The sequence below is a fragment of the Epinephelus moara genome, chromosome 4, assembly GCF_006386435.1.
Source record: "Epinephelus moara isolate mb chromosome 4, YSFRI_EMoa_1.0, whole genome shotgun sequence".
NCBI lineage: Eukaryota > Metazoa > Chordata > Actinopteri > Perciformes > Serranidae > Epinephelus > Epinephelus moara.
The window spans coordinates 20,004,707-20,026,086 of NC_065509.1; the positions used below are offsets into that span (position 1 = coordinate 20,004,707).

The 21,380-nt window shown below is 43.6% G+C and overlaps 1 protein-coding gene across 1 annotated transcript; it reads right to left on the bottom strand.

Moving 5' to 3' along the window:
* Positions 1 to 222: 222 nt before the first annotated feature.
* On the bottom strand, positions 223 to 17,769 carry reep2 (receptor accessory protein 2). Its single transcript, XM_050042327.1, has 8 exons — positions 17,499 to 17,769; positions 15,327 to 15,399; positions 12,410 to 12,486; positions 11,954 to 12,074; positions 10,317 to 10,430; positions 8,664 to 8,844; positions 4,518 to 4,684; positions 223 to 2,694 (listed from the first exon to the last, which is right to left on the bottom strand). Exons 1-8 carry the CDS (start codon positions 17,528 to 17,530, stop codon positions 2,623 to 2,625), a joined length of 837 nt encoding a protein of 278 aa, XP_049898284.1. The 5' UTR covers positions 17,531 to 17,769; the 3' UTR covers positions 223 to 2,622.
* Positions 17,770 to 21,380: the final 3,611 nt, after the last annotated feature.

The window sequence follows — 21,380 nt, forward strand, 5'->3', positions numbered from 1 at the left end:
TTTTATAACATATAATACTATAGCATTGTTTTATGACACACTATACTATGACATATCTTGACATACTAATGTAACACTTTTTTATGACATACCACATTATGTCATATTCCTTTCTTTTCTTTTAAATCACTGAATAACCAAGATACTATGGGGGTGTTCCTCTTTTCTCTTGAATGCCACAAAGGGATGTTTCAACTGTTCAACAAGCAGTAACACTCTGATTTGATTTCCTTTATTAGTAGTTTTATTACTGATACATGACCTTGTTAGATACCATTGTCCCAGCACACACACTGTAATCCTTTTTGACATGTAGCTTTGAAAATTGGCACAAACAATATACAAATGAACATCCCTGTATACAATACTGATTCAAAACAGAGAGAATAACAGACAATAAATATCCAAAAATGGCATGAATACAAGATAAATATGCAGGGTTGTATCTTGATATGTAAAAACGTCTTTCATTATGTGCCCTCTTTTTATTCAGTGCAAACATTAAATTAAGAAGGAAAATAAAAAAAATAAAACTGGCTGATTCAAACTTTTGGCCCTAAAATACTATATAACCAGTCTGAGTTAAGTACATAGCAGGGTGTGAATGTACAATTATCAGTTTAGACACATTCTGGAGATTCTGTACTTTGTGATGGAGAGGAGTTAAAATTAATAAGAAAAGACAATGGGAAAAAAGTAAACATGTTAAAAATGCAAAAATCACTTCTTCTCACACCAGAAGTCCACACCAGTGAAGTCCAAGCTTCTCCCAGTTTCAGAACATGAGTTTTGTCAAGACTAAGAATTTTAAAAAGCACACAAATGATTTAAAAAAAATCAAATGGATTTAAGCCCAGAGGATGAATAAGGCAAGCAAGCTCATACCGTATATACAGTCAAGGTTACTATTTACATTGCGTTTACATATTGTTTAGTAACTCTGCCATCACTTGAGGTGGGGTTTGTCTCCCCCTACTGGTTCAAACTAGTGTCACACTGCAGACGGCAGTAATGAGTGCGGAAGTAGTCTCATGCTTTTAAATCTCTCATTAGAGCGCTCCGAAGGAACCACGGCCGATGCGGTGGCTGGCAAACAGAAGAGCCCATCCCAGAACAAAAGTCCAATGTGTTCAGAAACACTCTGAGCCTGGTCTGACACTTCCTCCACGTCTGGAACAACAGCGCGGGGATGAGTAAATAACTCCTCACAGTCTCCTGATGTTGGTTTTGGTTTAATTATTTCCATATTGCTTTGCTTTATCCTGGCTTCTGAGATGTATGAACACTACAAAGAGGCAGAGTGCCACCACACAGCTGGGTTAAAGGAGTGAAAAAGTGCAGAGCTACTCCATGACTTTCTAATGTTCAACACAAACAATACACAGACATCACTACTGTGGTGAAAGCAGATATGTTACCTCACAAACATCTGCAACTCTTCTATGACTACTGTATTTATTGGGAGTTACAGCATAACCCCAAGAAGCCAAGCTATGCACAACTGATCATACTTATTACTAATATTACATGACCAAAAGAACGGGATTAAACCGCATTAAATAAGAGAGTCTAGATGACAGATAACTTAGCCAACATCAAACAAACCACTTCATACATACTCTGTACATGAAGTGAAAGTCACATTAAAGCAGTGAGGAGGAAAATTGCTGTAAGTGAGACCTGAACTTTGCAGAGCCAGACTCACTCAGAGGTATACAGACTTAAAGAGGGGAAGTTAAACTCTTCCACAGGCTGTGAGGCCTCAGATGCAGTCAAAGAGATTTAAATCAAAGTAAAGAACCAAGACGGGTTTGATCACAGATCATCCTGTAAAACTAGGGAGGTGCATGAGCTAGGACATGGTGGTGGTAGTATGAGTTGCAGTCAAAAGTGGGAACTATCCGGTCTGAAACTGTAATGAAAATGTCTACATTTATCGGTCAGTGCCTCCTTTGTAAAAAGAAAAAACCTCAGTCACAACTTAAAGCCAGCTCTCCGTGCTCCGGAGACAACATACGAAGATTTCTACCATCGTGGTCAGGTCCAGATGAGTCCGAGAGGGTGAGATTTTTTTGCCCAGAGGACACATAAGGGACCCAAATCTAGAGAACTAGGAGTGAGGAATGTGATATTTTACTGGAGATACTTCAACCAAAAACAGCCTCAACTGAGAATGTCAGCAACAGGAGGTGAATCAGTGAGACTAGAAAACTGGCCAGCTCATGTCCTCACCTACTATACAGACCTAGTATGTCTAAGAGTTAAAGGAAAAAGGAGCATTCATGGATGTGTCACTAACCATTATCAGACTAAAAAAAAAAAAATCTCGAAAGAAACATCCCGACTGTTAAATCAGGGATGAGCTCACAGTAAGTGAAGCGTGAGACAAAATATGCAACAACCGAGTAAATGTAAAAGAACTGTTCCCAACCTAAGGGTGCTCACGCACAGCTAAAAACCAAAGCCTGCACTTTGCTCTAAAAACCAGCAAGAGTGACACAATTTCAGTACTTGATATTTATGTACAGTGTATATGTGTTTGTGTGGAGACCAAACGGAGGAAGAAGGGCCTGCAGGCTGCGGGTGGAGCGAGTGTAGGCCAGTGGGTGTGGACAGCAGGCCTCATGGTGGCGTCTCTGCGTTGTTAGCCGTGGTCTTTTTCTTGGCGGGCTTCTTCACTGTCTTGGTCTGAGTCTTGATGAGGGAGGAGAGGAACAGGAACAATTAACACGGGTGATTAAACAGCAGAGGGAAAAAGAAAAAGACAACAATGAGTTATTAATTAGAGTTATTGAAAGGGGGGGGGGGGGGGGCAGTTTTACGTGAACACACATTAAAGGCCTGTTCACTCGTCATGAGGAGTTGTATCATCTCTTCTACGGCTTTGGAGGAGTTTTCTCTGGTGTGAAAATAACTGATGTCCTCAGGTGGAGGTACCATCATCAGGGTTCCGAAACCTTCCAGGAACAGTGTGTAAGATTTAGGGGGATTTAGTGCCACCTAGTGGTGAGGACTGCAGATTGCAACCGGCTGAAACTTCTCCCAGTTAGAATCTTTAAGGGTTCATCAATTAGTAGCCCTTTTTAAATAGGAGTTGTGCAAATTTGCAGGGAAGCCCAATCAGTCTTTTTTCAGCATTGGCAGTATAAAAACAAAATCAGGGAGTGCAGCAAAATGCCGCCTGCCTACTTTTGTTTATACAGAATGTGCCTTTTTCGGTGCAATGGGGGGCGTGAGCAAGTAGCAAAACATATAGCTCAGCGTGTGATGTACACAGTGACGTGGGAGGGAAGCCGCGGCTAGTCAGTCCTTCGGCGATTCTCTCGTAAGTCGGCCCGTTCTTCACCGCCCCCGTCATCTGACGGTTAATGGCCTCTTTGCTTGCGAGGACAAGGAGGGTGTGCAATTCCTTGTCTCCCCAATTGCTCATCTTTACAGTGTCTGCCAGGTTTGCGTTTCCCTCTTGCTACTAGCTGCTCGCTAATTCCTGCTATCAGCTGTTTCTTGTTTATCCACCGCCAGTGGGTCGCACGTGCGGCGTCATCAACAGCTCCTCCCACAAGTCTTCAACAGCCCCTCCCGTTGCGGAAGGCCGCCCTGGTCTGTTTAAACTAAAAGGGTTCCGCCAATATGACTACCCTACGAGGCGGAAAATTGGGCACCTCGGATCAACTCGCCAATCCGCCTCTGTGTGTCTGAACGCTCGCAGCTGGCCGGCAAAACGGCCCAACATTCACGGAAAATCTCATTTCATCTCATTTCGCTTATGTGCTTTTGTATGGTACATTTTCCTTAATGTGCTTTGGTTTTATGGTGATGTCACTGTCCTGCTTATTGTGCTTGTGCGCTGTTGTCCTTGCTTTGTGCTTATGAGTATTTGTTTGTGGCTATGTGCTTTGGTCTATGTTGTGTTTTATGTTGTACTTTAGTATAGTATGTTCTTTATGTTTTCGGTTATATGGTTATGTCATTGTTTTATTAATAGTTCTTATGTCTTGTTTTTGCTTATATGCTTGCTCTGTGCTCATGTGCAATGCAATGGACATGCCATCAATCCGCTTTTATCTATGCTTTTGTATTTTGTCATTTTAATGTCTTTTTCATATACACACTTACACCATCAACCTGCCAGGGACTGCAGACGATAATTAGCCTGTATGGCTAAATCTGGCACATTTGTGCAACTTAAGTGATCATGTTCATTAGTGTGCACTGTCCCTTCCTAAATGCAATAAACATAAACATGGAGCTGTCATTAAAATTCAAAGCAATGCTGGGCTCAGCTGTTTGTCATTTTATGTTACATAACTTATAATATTTCCTTCAACTTCCTTTAACATTCTTAAGGCTCAAGAATTTAAGTCACAATATACAGCACTGCATGCCATCAAATGAATCAGCCTTCATTCTCGAGGCTTGTCACGCTCTTTGTGTGTGTGTGTGTGTGTGTGTGTGCGTGCGTGCGTGCGTGCGTGCGTGCGTGCGTGCGTGCGTGCGTGTGTGTTCATTGGCCCTACCTCTGTCTTAGCAGCAGCAGGTTTCTTGGTTGTCTTGACGCTGGTGCTGCGTTTGGGGGCTTTGTCTCCTACATCTTCATCAGAGTGTTCAGTCCTTGTGTCTGACAGGTCCGAGCTGTGCTGAGATGACGTGTCGTCAGCGAGGGACGTGGCCGCCAAAGAGCGAGCTGCAGGATTAGACAAAAAAAAAAACCAAAAGGACTTATTAATTCTATGAACAAAATTAAAATGCAAAGTGGATGAAACTCCTTCCCATTCATTTACAAGACTGAAGCAACTGTTCACAGGTGTTGTGTACACCACTGCCTTCACTCACACCACCTAGTGGTCACATTTCAAAATGCAGGTTTTGTTTCCATCAGTTTTTAAGTTAAATGTTGGCTTAATAAGATGCGAGTCTGTGCTGGATGAATAAAAATTCAGACCATTTCAATGCTATCAAACCAAAAGCTACATGCGCAGCAGAGAGCACTTTGCACACTGTCTGCTCCTGTAAGCAATCTGGATCCCAAGGAGACTGGCGCTGCAGCATGTGGAAAACAAAACAGGCATCTGAAAAAATACATCATACTTTCTTGTGAAATACTGAGTTTTATCGCTTTGGGTTTATTAGAATAATTAAATTAAACAGGTGTTTAGGGTAAATTATCAGCTTGATACATACTGATTTGGAGCTTGATAGGGAGACACAGCTATACGTTGCTGTGTTTAAGAGGACACAAATCAAAACGATTGAGAACAAGTGGTCAGCAGTATAACCGGAAACATTTGTTGGTGGAGCAGGTTGAAGGTACCCTCGGGAGTTTTTGACCTCTAATGCACATGGACGAGAACGCAGCAGGTGATGAGATACATCATGGTTTCACATTACTCCACTGACCTACAGGTGGCAGTAATGTGCCAAAAAACACAACACTGCACAGAGACAGGGAAGAAAAAGACTTGTTTATTTCCTGGTTAAAAAAAAATCTAGATGTCCATCCTCGGGTTTTGCACACTGAGCCCTTGCGGATTTCAGGTGAACGTAGTGTGACGTATTTGCCGACATCACGTAAAGTCTGCGATGGGCAAAGACTGCAAGCTGTTTTACTCGTTGCCATGGAAACGTTCAACTATCGCTGCTGTCATATTCGTAGAAACACCACATAAGTTGATGAACAGTGCCTACTCCTCTGTCCCTGCAGATAACAAAATATAAATCCCATGTATAGCATTTTTTTGTCTGAACAAAAATGTATTAATACATCTCGATATGAGAACAGAAATGTTTGTAAATAAGGACAGGACTATAACTCAATAAACTGGGTATTACTGACATCAGAAGACCCTCATTTGTTGTTTTTCGGCCAATTTTTTAGCCTACACTGCGCAGCCTGATAGACTGCAATAACAAAATGCATTTTCAGTCCCTCTACAGCCTGTACTTATACATCTCTCTGTATCATGATGTGGCTGAATATTATTTCTGCCCTACACAATTCAAGTAACATTTTAATAGGCCTCACTATCAATAACTATTTTACACATTCATAAGAACAAGCCCGCAAAGTCCGCGAGTCTGCAAGTGTGGTGAAGTTCGGACATTTGGAGTCAGCTTTCAAGATAATATGGGTACGTTCCGAATCGCGTACTTTTTACTTTTAATTGGCACTGCTGCTGCTGCCTTTAAAAAACATGCACTGTTGCATGCAGTATGCACACAATCATGATGTTACGCCCTGAACTTTGACACTCATACTCACATATCCATTACCATGGAGATAAAACTAAATGCCGTTCACCGAGCTCACCAGAGACGGACATCAACCCGGACAGCTCTGACAATGTTACTTTGCAGAGTAGATTTTAACATCACAGAGGTTATATATTTCTCTGTCATTGTTATTTAATACTTACACCTTTTTGTTGTTTATATATCTTATTCACTTAATCAAAATTCCCTTTATTACTAATCGACTGGTCATCAGTCACCTAAATGCGCTGTCATATATCATTGAGACTGTCATCTGTTTGCGGCTCAGTCGATGTGATGCATCATCCACTGTGCAGAGGATTGTGGGTCAGAACAGCCAGAAAAGCATGCCGGCTTGCATACTGCAAAATCTGACCGGATGTAGTTGAACATCCTGGTATTTTTGGCGTTGGGACACACTAAATATTTTTCTGGCATCTGCATTCTGGCATAGTCTGGTAGTATGGGTACTGGAACGCACAGTATGTTGAGTTTTGTTGTAGAAAAATCCCCATGGCGGCTTTTAGAGCAGTGCACGCAAGACTGCAACTGTCTCTTTATCGATTAATCTGTTGTTGTTTTTTTAATTAATGTTTTGGTCCATGAATTGCCAAAAAATATTAGTAAAATGTTAATCATGATAGTCCTGTTAATTCAGAGACTAAGCTGACGTCTTAAACAGCTTTGTCTGATTCAAAATCCAGACATTAGGTTGACAATCATGTAACGCTGCAGAATTCACACACCCTAACGTTTCAGAAGATGAAACCAACAATTGTTTGGCACTTTTGCTTGATCGCTGACTTAAGGTACACTATGCAGGGTTGTCTGTTACTGTTTGTAAATGAGCTCACCAGCATAAGTGAAAGTAAAAGCCAACCCCAGATTCACTCTTTTAGCATTTCACGTCACTATATTTGTTTTTCTTCTACACTGTGTCTCTTGGAGGGCTGCTGCGCATGGCCTGGCAGCTGGTTGCTACCTTCTTATAAAGCCCTGACCTCACCTGAGCTATGTGGGAGTACACGCCCATAAACGGGAGACACAGCAAATTTAGACGTGTTTGAGTATGCTCACGTCATGTAAAGGAGTGTAGCATCAGCCAATTTGTTCTTTTTAGAGATGGAAAATATTTTTTTTCCCTTTAACATAAAGAAGTACACTGCTTACACAAATAAAGGGAACACTTAATCATCATCGTCACAGTGTAACACCAAGTCAGTTAAACTTCAGGGATATCAATCTGTCCATTTCGGAAGCACAAGTGATTGTGAATCAGTTTCAGCTGCTTCGGTGCAAATAAAAGTGACAACAGGTGCAACTGAGAGGACAAAGCAAGACAACACCCCAAAAAGGGAACGGTTTCACATGTTGTGGCCACAGAAAGTTGCTCTCTCCTTATCCTTCCTGACTGATTCTTCTCTAGTTTTTTGTTCTGCTTGTGTCCTTGTTACTACTGGTAGCATGAGGCGGTACCTGCAGCCCAGTCAGGTTGCACAGGTAGTCCAGCTCCTCCAGGATGGCACATCCATACACAAGAAGGTTTGCTGTGTCTCCCAGCACTGTTCCCCTAATTTTTTTGAGCCGTGTGTTTCACTGCTGGAAAGATGATCTTTTCATAGCTTCCCACAGTTCATTTACACATATTACCCTCACTGTTATGATACAAAGCTGGTTGAAAAAGTAATCCTTTAATAGCGTGGAGGCTTTGTATTAAGATTAAATAGTTAATTTAAACTAATCAGTCTTCTTCATTCATTAAATAAAGATGTGAGATTTGACTGAAAGCTCTGAATCATTAGTAAGAGGACCTCTAAGCTTTGATTCACTTCAGTACATACTGTGTTGTTCACAGTGGGTTATTAAAAGGTACATCCACGCACAAACCACCCTTAAGATTTATTTGAACTCTGGCTGTCTACTCTTTCACTTCACTGTGTTGCTCCATCCTTCTTTCAGACTGGGTTTTCAAGTTCCACATGGTTTCTTTTTAAGTATAAATTAAAATAGGCCACTTCACCCTGTTCGTTCATTGTTTCATTGCCTCTGTGTCTCTCTGTATTCAGTTCACAACTCGTCAGGCCCACACAGCCTGCCAGCCGGCAGTGTAGTGAGACACAAAGAGTCCTCCTTCCAAGTTTCCCCTCCCACTGGAATCACATGCTTTCACCCCCCCCCACTCCACAACCCTTTGCATCTCCTCTCCCCTGCCATCCTGCAGTGCTTTAAATCATATGACTCCACTTGGCCCGACTAGCTCCAGTCCTGCTCTGGTAAAAGTTAAACAAAGGGAGTCCTCTGAGTGGCACTGCGGCCCAATCAGCAAACTGGACACACAGGGTTTATGTATTCATGCAAATGTATGTGAAGCTGCTAATGAAGCGGTGTGGGTTGTGCGTGTCGCGTGGCCTTACTCAGCCGTGCAGCCGTGCTCTTGGCCCGGGGCAGCGTGCTGGCCCCTGAGCTCATCTCGTCCATGGGGTCCCGTCTCATGCGGGACTCTGATGTGTGCAGAGCCAGCTCATCCTCAGCGTTGATGAGAGTCAGGTCCTGCATGCTGAAACTCCGCAGCTTGTCTGACAACACACCCTGCCCCTGGGCGCCCCAGCAAAACCAAACAGACACGTCAGATATGTGACAGCATGAGGATATCTAACCCTCACCTCTGTATCGCTCACGTCTGAGAAGAACAGGCCATTCAAATATATATTTTTTTTAATTTTGGCAGTCACTCTTATCTCCATGGTCACATCAGCTAATGCTACAACTGTAGTGCATCTATACACTGACATACATACATACATCAGCCAAAACATTAAAACCACTGACAGGTGAAGTGAACAACATTTATCATCTTGTTACACTGCAATGCTGTTGGGAAACCTTTGGTTCTGAACTTCTGGCATTCATGTGGATGCCACCCGACACGCTCCACCCACCTAAACACCAGTGCAGACCAAGTACCCCCACTTATGGCAACAGCACTCCCCAGTAGCAGTGGCCCCCCAGCAGAACAATGCACCATGCCACACCACAAAAACCGCTCAGGAATGGTCCAAGGAATGTGACCAAGAGTTCAAGGCATCAACCTGGCCTCTAAATTCCCCTGATCCCCATCTGATCAAACATCTGTGGGACGTGCTGGTACCCCACCTCACAACCCACAAGACTCAAAGGATCTGAAGCTAACGCTTTGGTGCCAGACACCAAGGGACACCCTCCAGAGGTCCTGTGTCCATGCCTTAACAGGTCAGAACCAAGTCCTGTCCAAGGAGGACCCACCGTGGATCGGGGGTGCCTCTGGGGTACCGGCATGTCCCTCAAATGTTCAATCAGATTGGGATCTGGGGTATTTGGAGGTCAGGTCGACGCCTTCAGGTCTTTGTCTTGTTCCTCTGGTCCTGCCTGAGCAGTTTTTGTGATGTGGCAGGGTGAATTGTCCTGCTGGGGGGCCACCGCCATCGATAAGTGCTGTTGCCATGAGGGGGTTTATTTTGTCTGCAACGGTGTTTGGGTGGGTGGAGCGTGTCAAATAGCATCCACATGAATGCCAGGACCAAAGGTTTCCCAGCAGAACATTGCATTGTAACAAGACGATCAAAGTTATTCACTTCATCCCACAGTAGTTTTAATGTTTTGGCTGATGGGTGTATATGTCTAGTTATCATGCGATGGTTGATGGTTTCACAGGTCCGACCCACTTGTCATCAAATTGGGCTTTATGTGGCCCCAGAACTAAAATGAGTTTGACACCCCTGGTCTACACTATACAACTGATACAAGGCATCTTTGAGTAAACTGTAGGACCTTATTACTGTTGTAGTGTGTATAGCTTCGCAAGTGTCCCAGAGGACAGAGGTCATTTTTCAACTCAGACAAAGTTTTTAAGTCTCTTCTATTCAAAGCACACTCTAACACTGGTGGTAAACTGCATCTCAGTTAGATTCAAATACAGTCTGTACAGATCTGGATTAAAGGAAGAAGCAACAAGACAGATGATACTACAGATGTTAAGCCTTAATGAAAATATGCATCAATTAATTTGGCTACGTTAGCACACAGCTCACCTTGGTGGCTGCAGTGACAGCAGCATTAGCAGCCAGGTTGAGACCCCTCTTTCCAAACCTCATCATGGTCTCATAACTCCTGTCTTTGGCTTGCGCGATGTACTCATCTATCTCCTACAGCACAGGACAACAGTTGAAGGGGGAGACAACGATGGAAGCAATCAGTAGAGGGAGGAAAAGAAAAATCCAGATATTTCCATGTGTGTATATTTGTGAAACAAACTTAAAGGGACGGTTCACTCCAAAATCAAACATACATATTTTTCCTCTTACCTGTAGCGCCATTTGTAAATCTAGATTGTTCTGTTTTGGAGATATGGGCCAGAGATGTCTGCCTTCTCTCAAATATAATGGATCTAGATGGCACTCAGCTTGTGGTGATGTAAGCGCCAAAAAAATACATTTGAAAAATTTAACAGCGATGGGCCTAAGTGTCTAATATGTGCATAGAAATGTTCATACTCAAAAATTTCCGTTGGATTCATGACAACAGCGCACCAGGTGGTTTTTGGTTTTCATTCTACACTGACAAGCACGTGCTCACTATTTGCAATCAGCATTTCTCTATACAAGGAAATATGTTTGCTTGGAAGTGTAACATGGAAAAAGCAGTGAAATTATTTCAACACACCTTCAGTGAGCGTCTTTGAATGTTTTGGCAGTCAGAAACAACCATTCGTCACTCACTGCTTAAAACATGTTACGCTGGTCTCTGAAAACACACCCTCTCCTGAAGTCAGGGGACTATACTCAATTCATTATGACAATAATTAAAAGGCTAGCAAATAAGTGCACGCATTAGTAAATTGATGTCTTAAATAGGGCTGTCAAGCGATTAAAAAAATTATTCTAATTGATTACATGCTCTGAGATTTATTCATTTAAATGAATCACAGACATCAACTTTTGCTGTGAAAGTATTTTAAAATTGTCAAATTAATTCTGGCAGATGTGTCGTAGTGAAGCTGCTGAATTTTGGACAAAATTGTCCCCCTGTCCTCCGGGTTCACTGCTAAATTCTGTGCATTGAGGTGATATTTCAGGCTTGAAGTACTCCGATGGTCCGAAAATTCCTTACTGCGGACATTGCAAAGAACAGTGCTCCTATCAACAGTTCCATCTGGGTGTTTTTTACATGCAAATGTTCCACAGGGCGAAGCAGCGTCGATTCGTCTGCCTACATCATGTGACAAAGCTGCCGTGGCCTTCAATGACGCACCGGGTGACACAAGTGTGTTTACTTTTTCCTAATACAGCCGAGCCGACATCATTTGTGTGCTCACCTTCTCTGAGGCAGTTCTAAATTTCTTCAGAGTACGAGCGAAGTCAGGTAAGAATTCCAGATTTGTGCATAAAATGTTCGTATGCACGGTTTAAGCACAGACTTGTGAGTACGCACTGTTTGTGAATGAGGCCCAATGTCTATTTCTCGAAGGAAGCATGTATCCTGGGTAAGTGGGTCATGATTTCTGACTGAAGCTGAGTGCCATCTAGTTTCATTATACGCGAGAGAAGGCAGACAACATCTTTACCACCGATATCGCCCGCACCAAAACAATCTGGACTGATAAATGATATGGATTTTTGATTTTGGGGTGAAATGTCCCTTTAAAGATTTCCACTGGTTGTGTTCCTACCTTCTCTTTGTTGGACAGCGTTGGGTGGACAAACTTGCGGTAGAGGACACTTGAGCCCTTGGTGTATGGGGACAGGAGCCAGATCACAAATGCAATCTTCAGCTCAAAGTAAAATGGAAACCTGGGTAATGAAACACAAGGTTAGACCATCGGCAGAGAGAAGAAAACACAGAACACTTTTAAAAAGGTGCAGACACCTGAGTGATAAAGAGAAAGACACAGTCAGAGGGAGTAAGATACTGGTCTGATACATAACAAGGCTGAATAACTGTGTGAGTTGCACTTTTTTTTTTTAAGCGAAAAAAAAAGATATTTCAATAAGCGTCATTGTACTAAAAATATCAAGAACACTTAGCACAAGATACACACGTGACTGTCTATTGATATTATATAAGCTTATTTATTACAATCTAGTCAGGCTTGAGGGGTCCAGATCATGAGCAACTCCTGACTCACCATGATAGGAGCAGGTCTGTGGCTGTCTCTGCTGTGGTGAACAACGCAAACACTATCCAGTACATCATCCACTTCACCTGGACACACACACACACACACACACACACACACACACACACACACAGAGGTGAGTGTAGAGAACATCACAAAAATAGCACATGAGAACCAGAGCACCCAGTGTGCACGTGCTGAGACACGTGGAGCTGCCAAAGACATGCCAATGCAGAAGTGCAACATATGTTGTAGTCCTGTCAGATTGCATCAGTATGCATGGTCAATGTCCCGGAGACAAAGGGAATGTAGGGCAACCACTTAACTACATGAAATGCTTTAGACTAGGTACTGTGAGGGAAGCTAGCTTTGAAAACAACACCAAACGCCATAGATTTAGTGGGCATACATTATCAACAGTCAAACATCTTGGTATATTAAACATTCAAAAATTAGAGGAAGGCACTGCATGGTAACAGCGTGTGTTTTTAAGGCAGTGGCAGGTCACAGGCATCATGATGAATAATGTGACTCATTAGAAACGAACCAAACAAGAGGAAAGGGGAATGAAAACATCAGCTCTAAAAATGGCGTCCTCCACTCTCTCTCCCTCTTCCCCCCATCCCTCGTTCGCTCCTTCTGTGGCCGTCTGCTTGAGTAGCGATTGGGGAGGGGGTTGCCATGGTAACCTGCCAGGAGGAGACTGTTCTCCAGTGCAAATCTAGGCAGAGGGCCAGGTTGCTGCCATCTCCTCTTCCTCCTCCTCCTCCTCTGCCTCCTGGACCTCCCTCTCTCATCCCTTGCAGTGATGAGGTAAGCAGGGAGGACCCCGTTTACTTAAAAATAAAATATATAATTTAAAAAAAACTGCTTTTTATCCTGGTAACCCTGGTTTTGTTACTTACAGGGTTCACACGCATCTCAAACATCAAATTCAAGTAATTTTCAAGGGCTTTCCAGGCCCAGCTCCCTCAAATTCAAGGACCCAACATGACATAGTTGGAGACACAGATCAGGGTTTATTACTGTCACAACACTGAGACTTTAATAAGAGCTAACAGGCTTCACAGATGCTCACAGACAGCAACTACAAAGAGCCAATTTACAACAATTTACTTTTAGGGCCCTGACACACCAAGCTGACAATCATTCAGTCTGTCAATGTCGGGCTGTCAGTGAGCGTCTGTCGTCCTCATTGTGTCCCACAGCCCTCACTAGTTGGCCCTTGGTGGCTTTTTTTCAGCTGATTCAGCATGTTGAATGACAAATGCAGATGACCGCCGCCTGTTGGTATGGAGTGTCACTTCCTCTCATGCTGGTGCAGAACGTAACTGGCCCTTGGCTGCAGTCTTTGCGGTGTGTTCAAGTGCAAGTTTTTGGCCAAGACACAGGCGACGTGAGGTGAGACAACAGCTTTCATCATCACCGCTAGCTCTTTGTCTCAAGGCAATTGAATCGAACGTAACTGGACTTGGTTTTGTCTTAGAAGACGTTTCGCCTCTTGTCCAAGAGGCTTCATCAGTTCGTGCTTGTCTGACTAGGCTGGAACTAGTCTGACAAACTGGTGTGGAAAATTGCCTTGAGATAACTATGACCTGGATCAATGAGAATATCCACAGGCACTATTTCTTTAATGTCAGTTTGGTGCGTCTGGGCTTTTAAAGTTACACTTAAAAATATATCAAAACAGCTTCAATATCTGTTCTTGCAAAAAAGTATATAAATTCCAGCACTTTTAATGACCCATGTCAACGCATGTCTATTTTCAAAAATGCCTAATTTTTTCCTCAAAATCACAAACTTTCAAGGATTTCAAGCACCTGTGGGAACCCGGTACGTAAAGATATTCTCTCTGATTTATTTACAATGCTGCCACATCCCAAACGTTTCTAAAAACTCAGTGGTAATGTTTCCAATGCTCAAACATGCAATGTGTGGAAAATATCATCAGTGAACTCAGAGGAAACTGGCATGCACTACAGGACGTCATGACTACAAGGGAGTGCACATTAGAACTATGAATCATTTTGGTATCAAGGGATAGGGATGTTTCATGCACTAAACATGCTATGGTTGTTAGTCTGAGCCAAAAGGCCTCACAGAGCACTGGTTCCCAACCGCACTAGCTTGTGTCCTCTTACAATAAGGTTTATGTTTTACTGATTTATTAAAGTCAGAAATATAAACAAAATTTTGTCACGGAGAAATCAGGGTTTTTTTTTCATTCTTCCCTATCCGTTTAATCCTCTTGAGACCCATCACATTTATTCTGCAACCCCTAGATTGGCAACAACTGCACTAGATGATGCAGACGGGTATTCACAATCTGCAGCGTGGCAGGCTGTTATGCAATAATTAAGAGGTGCGTGCACATTAATGTATTCTTTGCAAGCGTTGGATAAAAACGATCTGCTCAAACAGATGAAAGAATACCCGCACACAACCATCATGTTCCCAGTTCATCTTTTATTCCACATGGACACGTCAATCCATGTAAAAGAGGAATTAGGAGAGAGCTATGGAGGCATTTGTCTTTGAGAGTCATTGCGGTGCCTCAGTCAGTGACCCAGTTTCATGAAGGTTGGTGTGTCCCCGGTAGCTGCCATGCTTGTCCGTGAGATCGTTATCAAACATACTTGATATTTTGATTATCAGTCTTTGAGTGACAGAATAGTCAGTGTGGCCAACACCAGAACAGATGTTAATCCAGGTGATTAATGTGTGTATAGTTATATGTATGTAGGCCAAGCCTAAATTCCATCGTTGGGCTTTGTATTACATTCCTCACAATGTGAATTTTAAACTTCAAACATTTAGCGTAAAAATAGCAAACAGCAGCCCGGGGCAAAACATCCTTAAAGTCAAACAGAGCGGACAGGGGTCAAAAATGGTCTGCTGTGATTTAGTGACCAGAGGTGATACTCACATATTCCTTCACATTCTTCGTTTTGACAGCCTTGTACGAGGAGTATGCTGGGTAGAGCGTCCCAAAGGCAAGGCTGCAAAAAAGCAGAGGAGCAGAGAAGCGCGAGTCAGAGGAGGGGGATTCAGCTTGAGAACGTGGCCTCTGGGTGTTGACTCTGACACCTAACAAATGTGTTCCAGCTTAAAAAGCAGGTTAGCCATGTTTGCTCTGTGCTTATGTAAACACAAGTATCTTTCTGTATTACTTCAGCAGAGCCAGTCTCTGGGTGGTTTTGATCTGAGTGCTGATGGGCAGTGGCTTTTCAAAACATATTGCTCTGATTATCTGTGCAAAAGTATAATGGAGATCATGGAGTCAGGAAGACTGCAGCGAGACAAAATGGAAAAACACACAAAAGCGTGCCAGGGGTGGGTCACCATGTGTTAGTCCATGTGCAGATTGGGACACTGTGCACACAGAGCCGTGTTTTTGATGTGCATTTGGTCGCGTCCTGTGCCACTGTGGTGATTTGTGCTGATGTGACAGGATGTTAAATGCTGAGTGAGGGGACAGCAGGGAGAATAGAGTTCAGAAAGGCACTAGTTTGGCTGTAGGCTTACAGTCTAAACCACCGATTCTGACTTATAATACTTCATTTAAGCTGAGGATTGGATATTTTTAACACAGAGTATCCCTGTGAGGCTCCCAGCTGCATATCTACAGTTTTTCTCAGCATCAAAGCAGGTCTTCTGTCCTTGTGTGTGTCTGAGCTGCTCAGTCATGTGTGCAGCGCCTCCCAGCTTTGTACAGTAAGCTGAGGAGACTCAAAAGCAGGCCTCTAGGCCAGCGGACACCCTCAGCAGATGCCCTGTGCCTCTTTGTGTCCCATCTCAGGTTCACTTCACAGAGTCTGAGGGCATCCCATCCTCTCGCTGGGCTCCAAGATCAGAGATACTCAGCGTCAGGGATTAACGCTGCTTAGTCACCTGTGTTAGGACGTGTCATTAAAACACTGACTACATTTTCAAAGAGCAAAACAAAAAAAAGAGGCAGCTGCATGTTTGAAGCACAGAGTAAAGATGGAAAATGATTGATCTCGTGTTTGATGTGCAGCAGCCATTATGATGCATATCCAGTCACATTGTCTCCCATCGACGCATGACTACCTGAGGTGCAGTGAAGTGGAAGAGCCAGCTGGAAGCCACTAAAAGTAACAGTTTGCCAATGTTATCCTTTCCTTGTGTAATACGGACAAGCAGAATATTTATAGCGATGAAACACCTATGACATTTCTACACCTGGGCCTTTAGCAGCCACCATCAGAGTTACAGTTGGGGATTGCAACACCAAGCTTACATACAGCCTGGTTAAATCCACAAGAAACTGACAGCATCAGAGTGGTCAGACGGCACAATATCCTGATTAAAACCACATCGCTTACAAGATGACACTATTGCAGCATTGTAAAAATGTCTGCATAAGGGATAAGGATGATGGCAGCTGCTGTCTTTAGTTGAGTCATCCACACTGTCGGGATGTGGTGTGTGTACAGGTGGAAGTCCAGGCCTGCTCCACTCATCACAGCAAGAAATATAAATCTGTAAAGTCACTCCAATATGTTCAAATAACGAAAACATACACAGTTATCTGGCCAGGTCCTGAACATAGGTGTGATCAAGGATGGATGGATGCACAGACCCACATTTTACTAACTCATGCTCCCATATGGTGCTGTGATGCTCAGCCTCCAGACCAGCAATAATCAGGCTGTGGTGTTTCAAAAAGCCATGGCAGGCAATCTGTTTACTAGTCTGCAGCGAGGCTGGCATATTAAGCAGGTTTCACTTGAATGCTGTGGCCAGCTAACAGCTCATTTCCCTGCCAACACATTATCTGTCAGGTGGTTACTGGCTAGCCAGCATACGTTAGCTACCAGCGGCTAGCATGATTGTACTGCATCACTGTGTTCATTGAAGACACAGAGCAACGGTTGGTGTCGACACTCGCTTAGCTCGGTGTTTTAATAACGGCTCAGCCACAGTATTTTTCTACATGACTGAAACGTGTATGTCAATACACGGACAGAAAATGGATGCTAGCTAGTTGGCGCGGCGCTCAGCATCAGACAGCTGATGAATGGAGGAGCCGCCGATGTGGCTAACGTTTAAACACAACAGCCCAGCCCATACTCACACAACTATCCTCGAAATCATCCACGATACCATCTTTCTTGGACCGCCGGCCGGGAGCCGTCTCCGCTTCTAGAGAAATCTAGTTAGTCAGCTAGCGGGCTAGGTGCCCCCCATTCCGCTCCAGGACGCGGTGAGTAGTGATGTGAACCGGGAGGCTGGCGGCGGCTGCTGCCTGTCCGCTCTGCTGTGCTGTCAGGTGGGCTGAGAGCAGCTGAGGATGTGCTGCAGTCTCTGGATCCAAGCTGCTCTGCTCTGCTCCAACCACTGCTGGAAAGACTGGCTCTTAAAGGGCCAGGCCCCCGCTGTGAAATGTCTCACTTTAAGTTAAAAAAAAAAAGAAGTGCATCACATTGCTCCTCCTATCCTGGGCACTGTAAACATGATCCAATCAGCTCAATTAAGTGGTGGCAATAATAAAAGGAGTCAGATGCACAGGTGCACATTTGGGGGGGATTCAGGGGCCACGTCCCCCTCAACGTTAAAGGGGAGCAAAACCTAAATTAGGAATTCCAATGTTATTTCCATGGCCAAAGCAAGTTCAATCAGTATTTGCGAGCACGAGCTAGGCCCTGATCTGCTTTAAAAAAAAAAAGAAAAAAAAATCAAATGTCACTAGTAAAAAACAAGGCCAGGCAACCACCCCATCACCTCCTAATATTCCTGTGTAATCAATATACTGCTTATTTATTTGACAGTAATTTTTTATCTCGTCCCGTAAATGTTCAGGCAGAGGCTACTTGCTGTAGCTCTGGTTGACGGCGAGAGGCTATAAGTTAGTTTGTCGGGCGCAAGGAAACAGAGATCTGTGTGGGTACATGAGACCCTAAAAAAGAGGGTGGATAACGGGGAGTACCACCAGTTGGTCCAGGAGGTTCCCCTCGACGATGGCCGTTTCCAGGCATATTTTAGGATGACTCGGGGGCAGTTCAACAACCTGCTGTCGACCCTCAGGCTGTATAGCTCTGGGTATCCAGCAACTGCTACCACCAGTTTCTGCTCCATTGTTTGCTAGCTGTAAATTTGTTGTCGTGACCACCACCGAAGCCCCGCCTCTCGCATTAACCAATTGAACAAGGTGGAAAAGGCGGAGATGGCATGAGGCATTTTTCTGCTGAGTTGAGTTGAGTTCAGAGCGCTCCGGCAAAAAGCTTCATTCTCATTAAAATCAGTTACAAAAAGGTGCCCCCTGCTCCTAAAACGCTTTACTCTCTCTCAAAACCAGAAACCAGAGACATGCTGCGTTTTTTGTGCCCTCATATTCATTATTTTCAATGTAGATGCCTGACCAGTACACTCAAAAGGCAGAGTGACACTGTCGCGGCACGTACATGTTCCAGAGCGCCAATTTTTCAGGGCCCGACGGCTGCGCTTTGAGAACCGAGTTCAACTTTTAGAACACAGCAGTGTGTACCGCATATCATGTGACGAGGAAAAACCAATCACAGCAGATATTTTTCTGTAACGAATACTGGAAAGTTGATCATTTTGGTGCAGGGCTGTCAGCTTTGCATCTGTCCCACGGACGATATACCAACAGACTTATAAACAACGCCTGGAAGAAGATCAGCTCTGCACTCAGGATTTCAGGTTAACAGGCTATGATAGGGTGCTTGTTAAGGTTGCCTAACAACCTCAGAGGCAAGTTGTCGCTGCACTCTGGCTAAAAAAAAGGCACAAAAGTAGTGCCAAGCGCCCGAACTCGTGTTTTCCAGGTGGTTAAAGACCCGGCTTGTGTACAGCCCCTAAGTCTCAAACTTGAGATGTCATAAGCCCCGTTTCCCCCAAACACTTTTGGTATAGTACCTTCGGAACCAGAAGTAACCCTTTAGAAATGGTACCTAATTTTATGGACCCACAAAATATTTGTTTTCTATTTTATAGACAGATGACCTTCATTCTATTGTAGTGTTCTCAATTCTGAAACAGAAAATGTACCCATATACTCATGTCATCTGTAACATTTTTCCCAATTCACTGTCAGTGAAGCAGCTCTCGACTTTCTACTCTATGACATCACAAATTTGAGTTTTAGCACTCAAGCTTTTGGATTTGGGACACAGTTGTTGATTTTTACTAATATTTTTTAACTGTTTTAGACCAAACAAATAGTGTATGAATTTTAAAAATGGGTGATGTTCCCTTTTAAGAACAAGTGCATTTGTTTCTGCAACTAAAAAACATTAAAGTAGTGGACTTTTAAAGAAGACTTTTATTTCATTTTGCCGAACTGCTAGAATGCGAGTCATAGTCTACATACTCTACAATAAAATGAGAGAGCTGTTGTTCAGGAAAACAGTGTACTTTTTCTACATGAATTACATGAACACGTGAAACGGTTAAGTTCATCAGCTTGGTGCTCTGCTGCTCTGTCTCCCCAAACAGTGCACTCTGCTACTCTGATAGTGTGGTGCTCTGAATAACGAACAGTACATTCCAACAGCGCTCTAAATTTACAAACGGCCCCGTATGTGCCAGAGTTTGCTTTGGCACTTGGAGTGACTATTTTCGATGGCACCTATAGACATATGGGTATGTGTCCACAGGGGTGTTTAAGATGTGAGGAGTCGAAACAATTGGATGCTTGATGGGCATGCAACTAGATATGTGGGCTGCCTGCTGCCGGATTTCAAACTGGACTAAGATGGCAGCTCGTTTGGCAACTTTGTTATATTACAAACATAATTCTCCGAAATGTTTCTAGAAATATTTGAGGCAAGAAATAAGCCATGCAGATGCTGAATCAGTCTTCATTTTAGACCGACAATGTTTAGTTTAAAAGTTTTTCAGGAGCATCCAGAGACTCTGAGTCGTGCCGGACGCCCCTGATTTGCATAAAGTAGCCTAGATTCAATGTATGCAGATGAGGAGCAGACGCCCCGTCTCTCAAAATGCCACACAGCGCTACCAGCATGCATTGCACAGCTGCTCACATAGACAGTGAATGGGAGGTGTGGGAATGATGGGTCCCTGTGGAAACATCCCTTAACAATGCCTCATGTTAGATAGGTGGTGGCGGTATGCAAGCAGCGGTTGCAATTCCCTTGAAATAGAAAAGAAAAAGCAGCAACGATGTATGATTGAAGTAGAAAGTACAATGGTATTTTTACCATATATTTTAGCAGAAAAGGCATACATTGGTAATGTAGGATGTTAAGTATCCGACGCTCAAAATTTCTTGGGGGACCCCCAGACGCCACAGCTTAATGTGTATACCTACACCCTGGGCCAGATGCTTCAGTAATAACATGAGATCATACAATTCCTATTATTACACTGTGGGAAAGAGACTTGCATCCTCCTCCTTGCTTTGAAACAGTACACCTCAGCTTCCCTGCCCCAGTTCTGTGATCTACTTACTAATTCAGACATGAGCAGTGAAAGCTAGGCCACACAGGACAGATACAAGAGCACATAGCATCAGAAAAACACTAATACAGTGGTTCCCAACTGGTCCCGCCACAGGGTCCGTATTTCTCCATAGTCTTCAGTTCAAGGTCCACACAGTGTAATACCCTCAGTGTCCTACTTGTGTTTGGCCATGTTGTCAGGCTAGTTTGATGTCTCTTGTTGCTTCTCAAAGTCAAGGATGCTTCCTTGGTAGGACGGTTCTTCCTAGTCGGGTCTTAAAGAGGCAAGGCAAGACTCCTTCCCAGCATTCGGTGAACACACATTGGAACAGGCTAGTGAGTGCCCAGGGCCCAGGTGATTGAAGAGGCCCCGCCTTCAATTCCAGTAAATCATGCACAAAGAATTGTGGGTACTTTATGCCCGCTTAGGATACACACATGCGTCCTTGAAAATTCTCTGAAGGAAGGACTCGCTCCTTAGCAGAACTCGAAGGATCCTTGACATTGGATTCGATGGCGTAGCCTCCTTTAAGGAT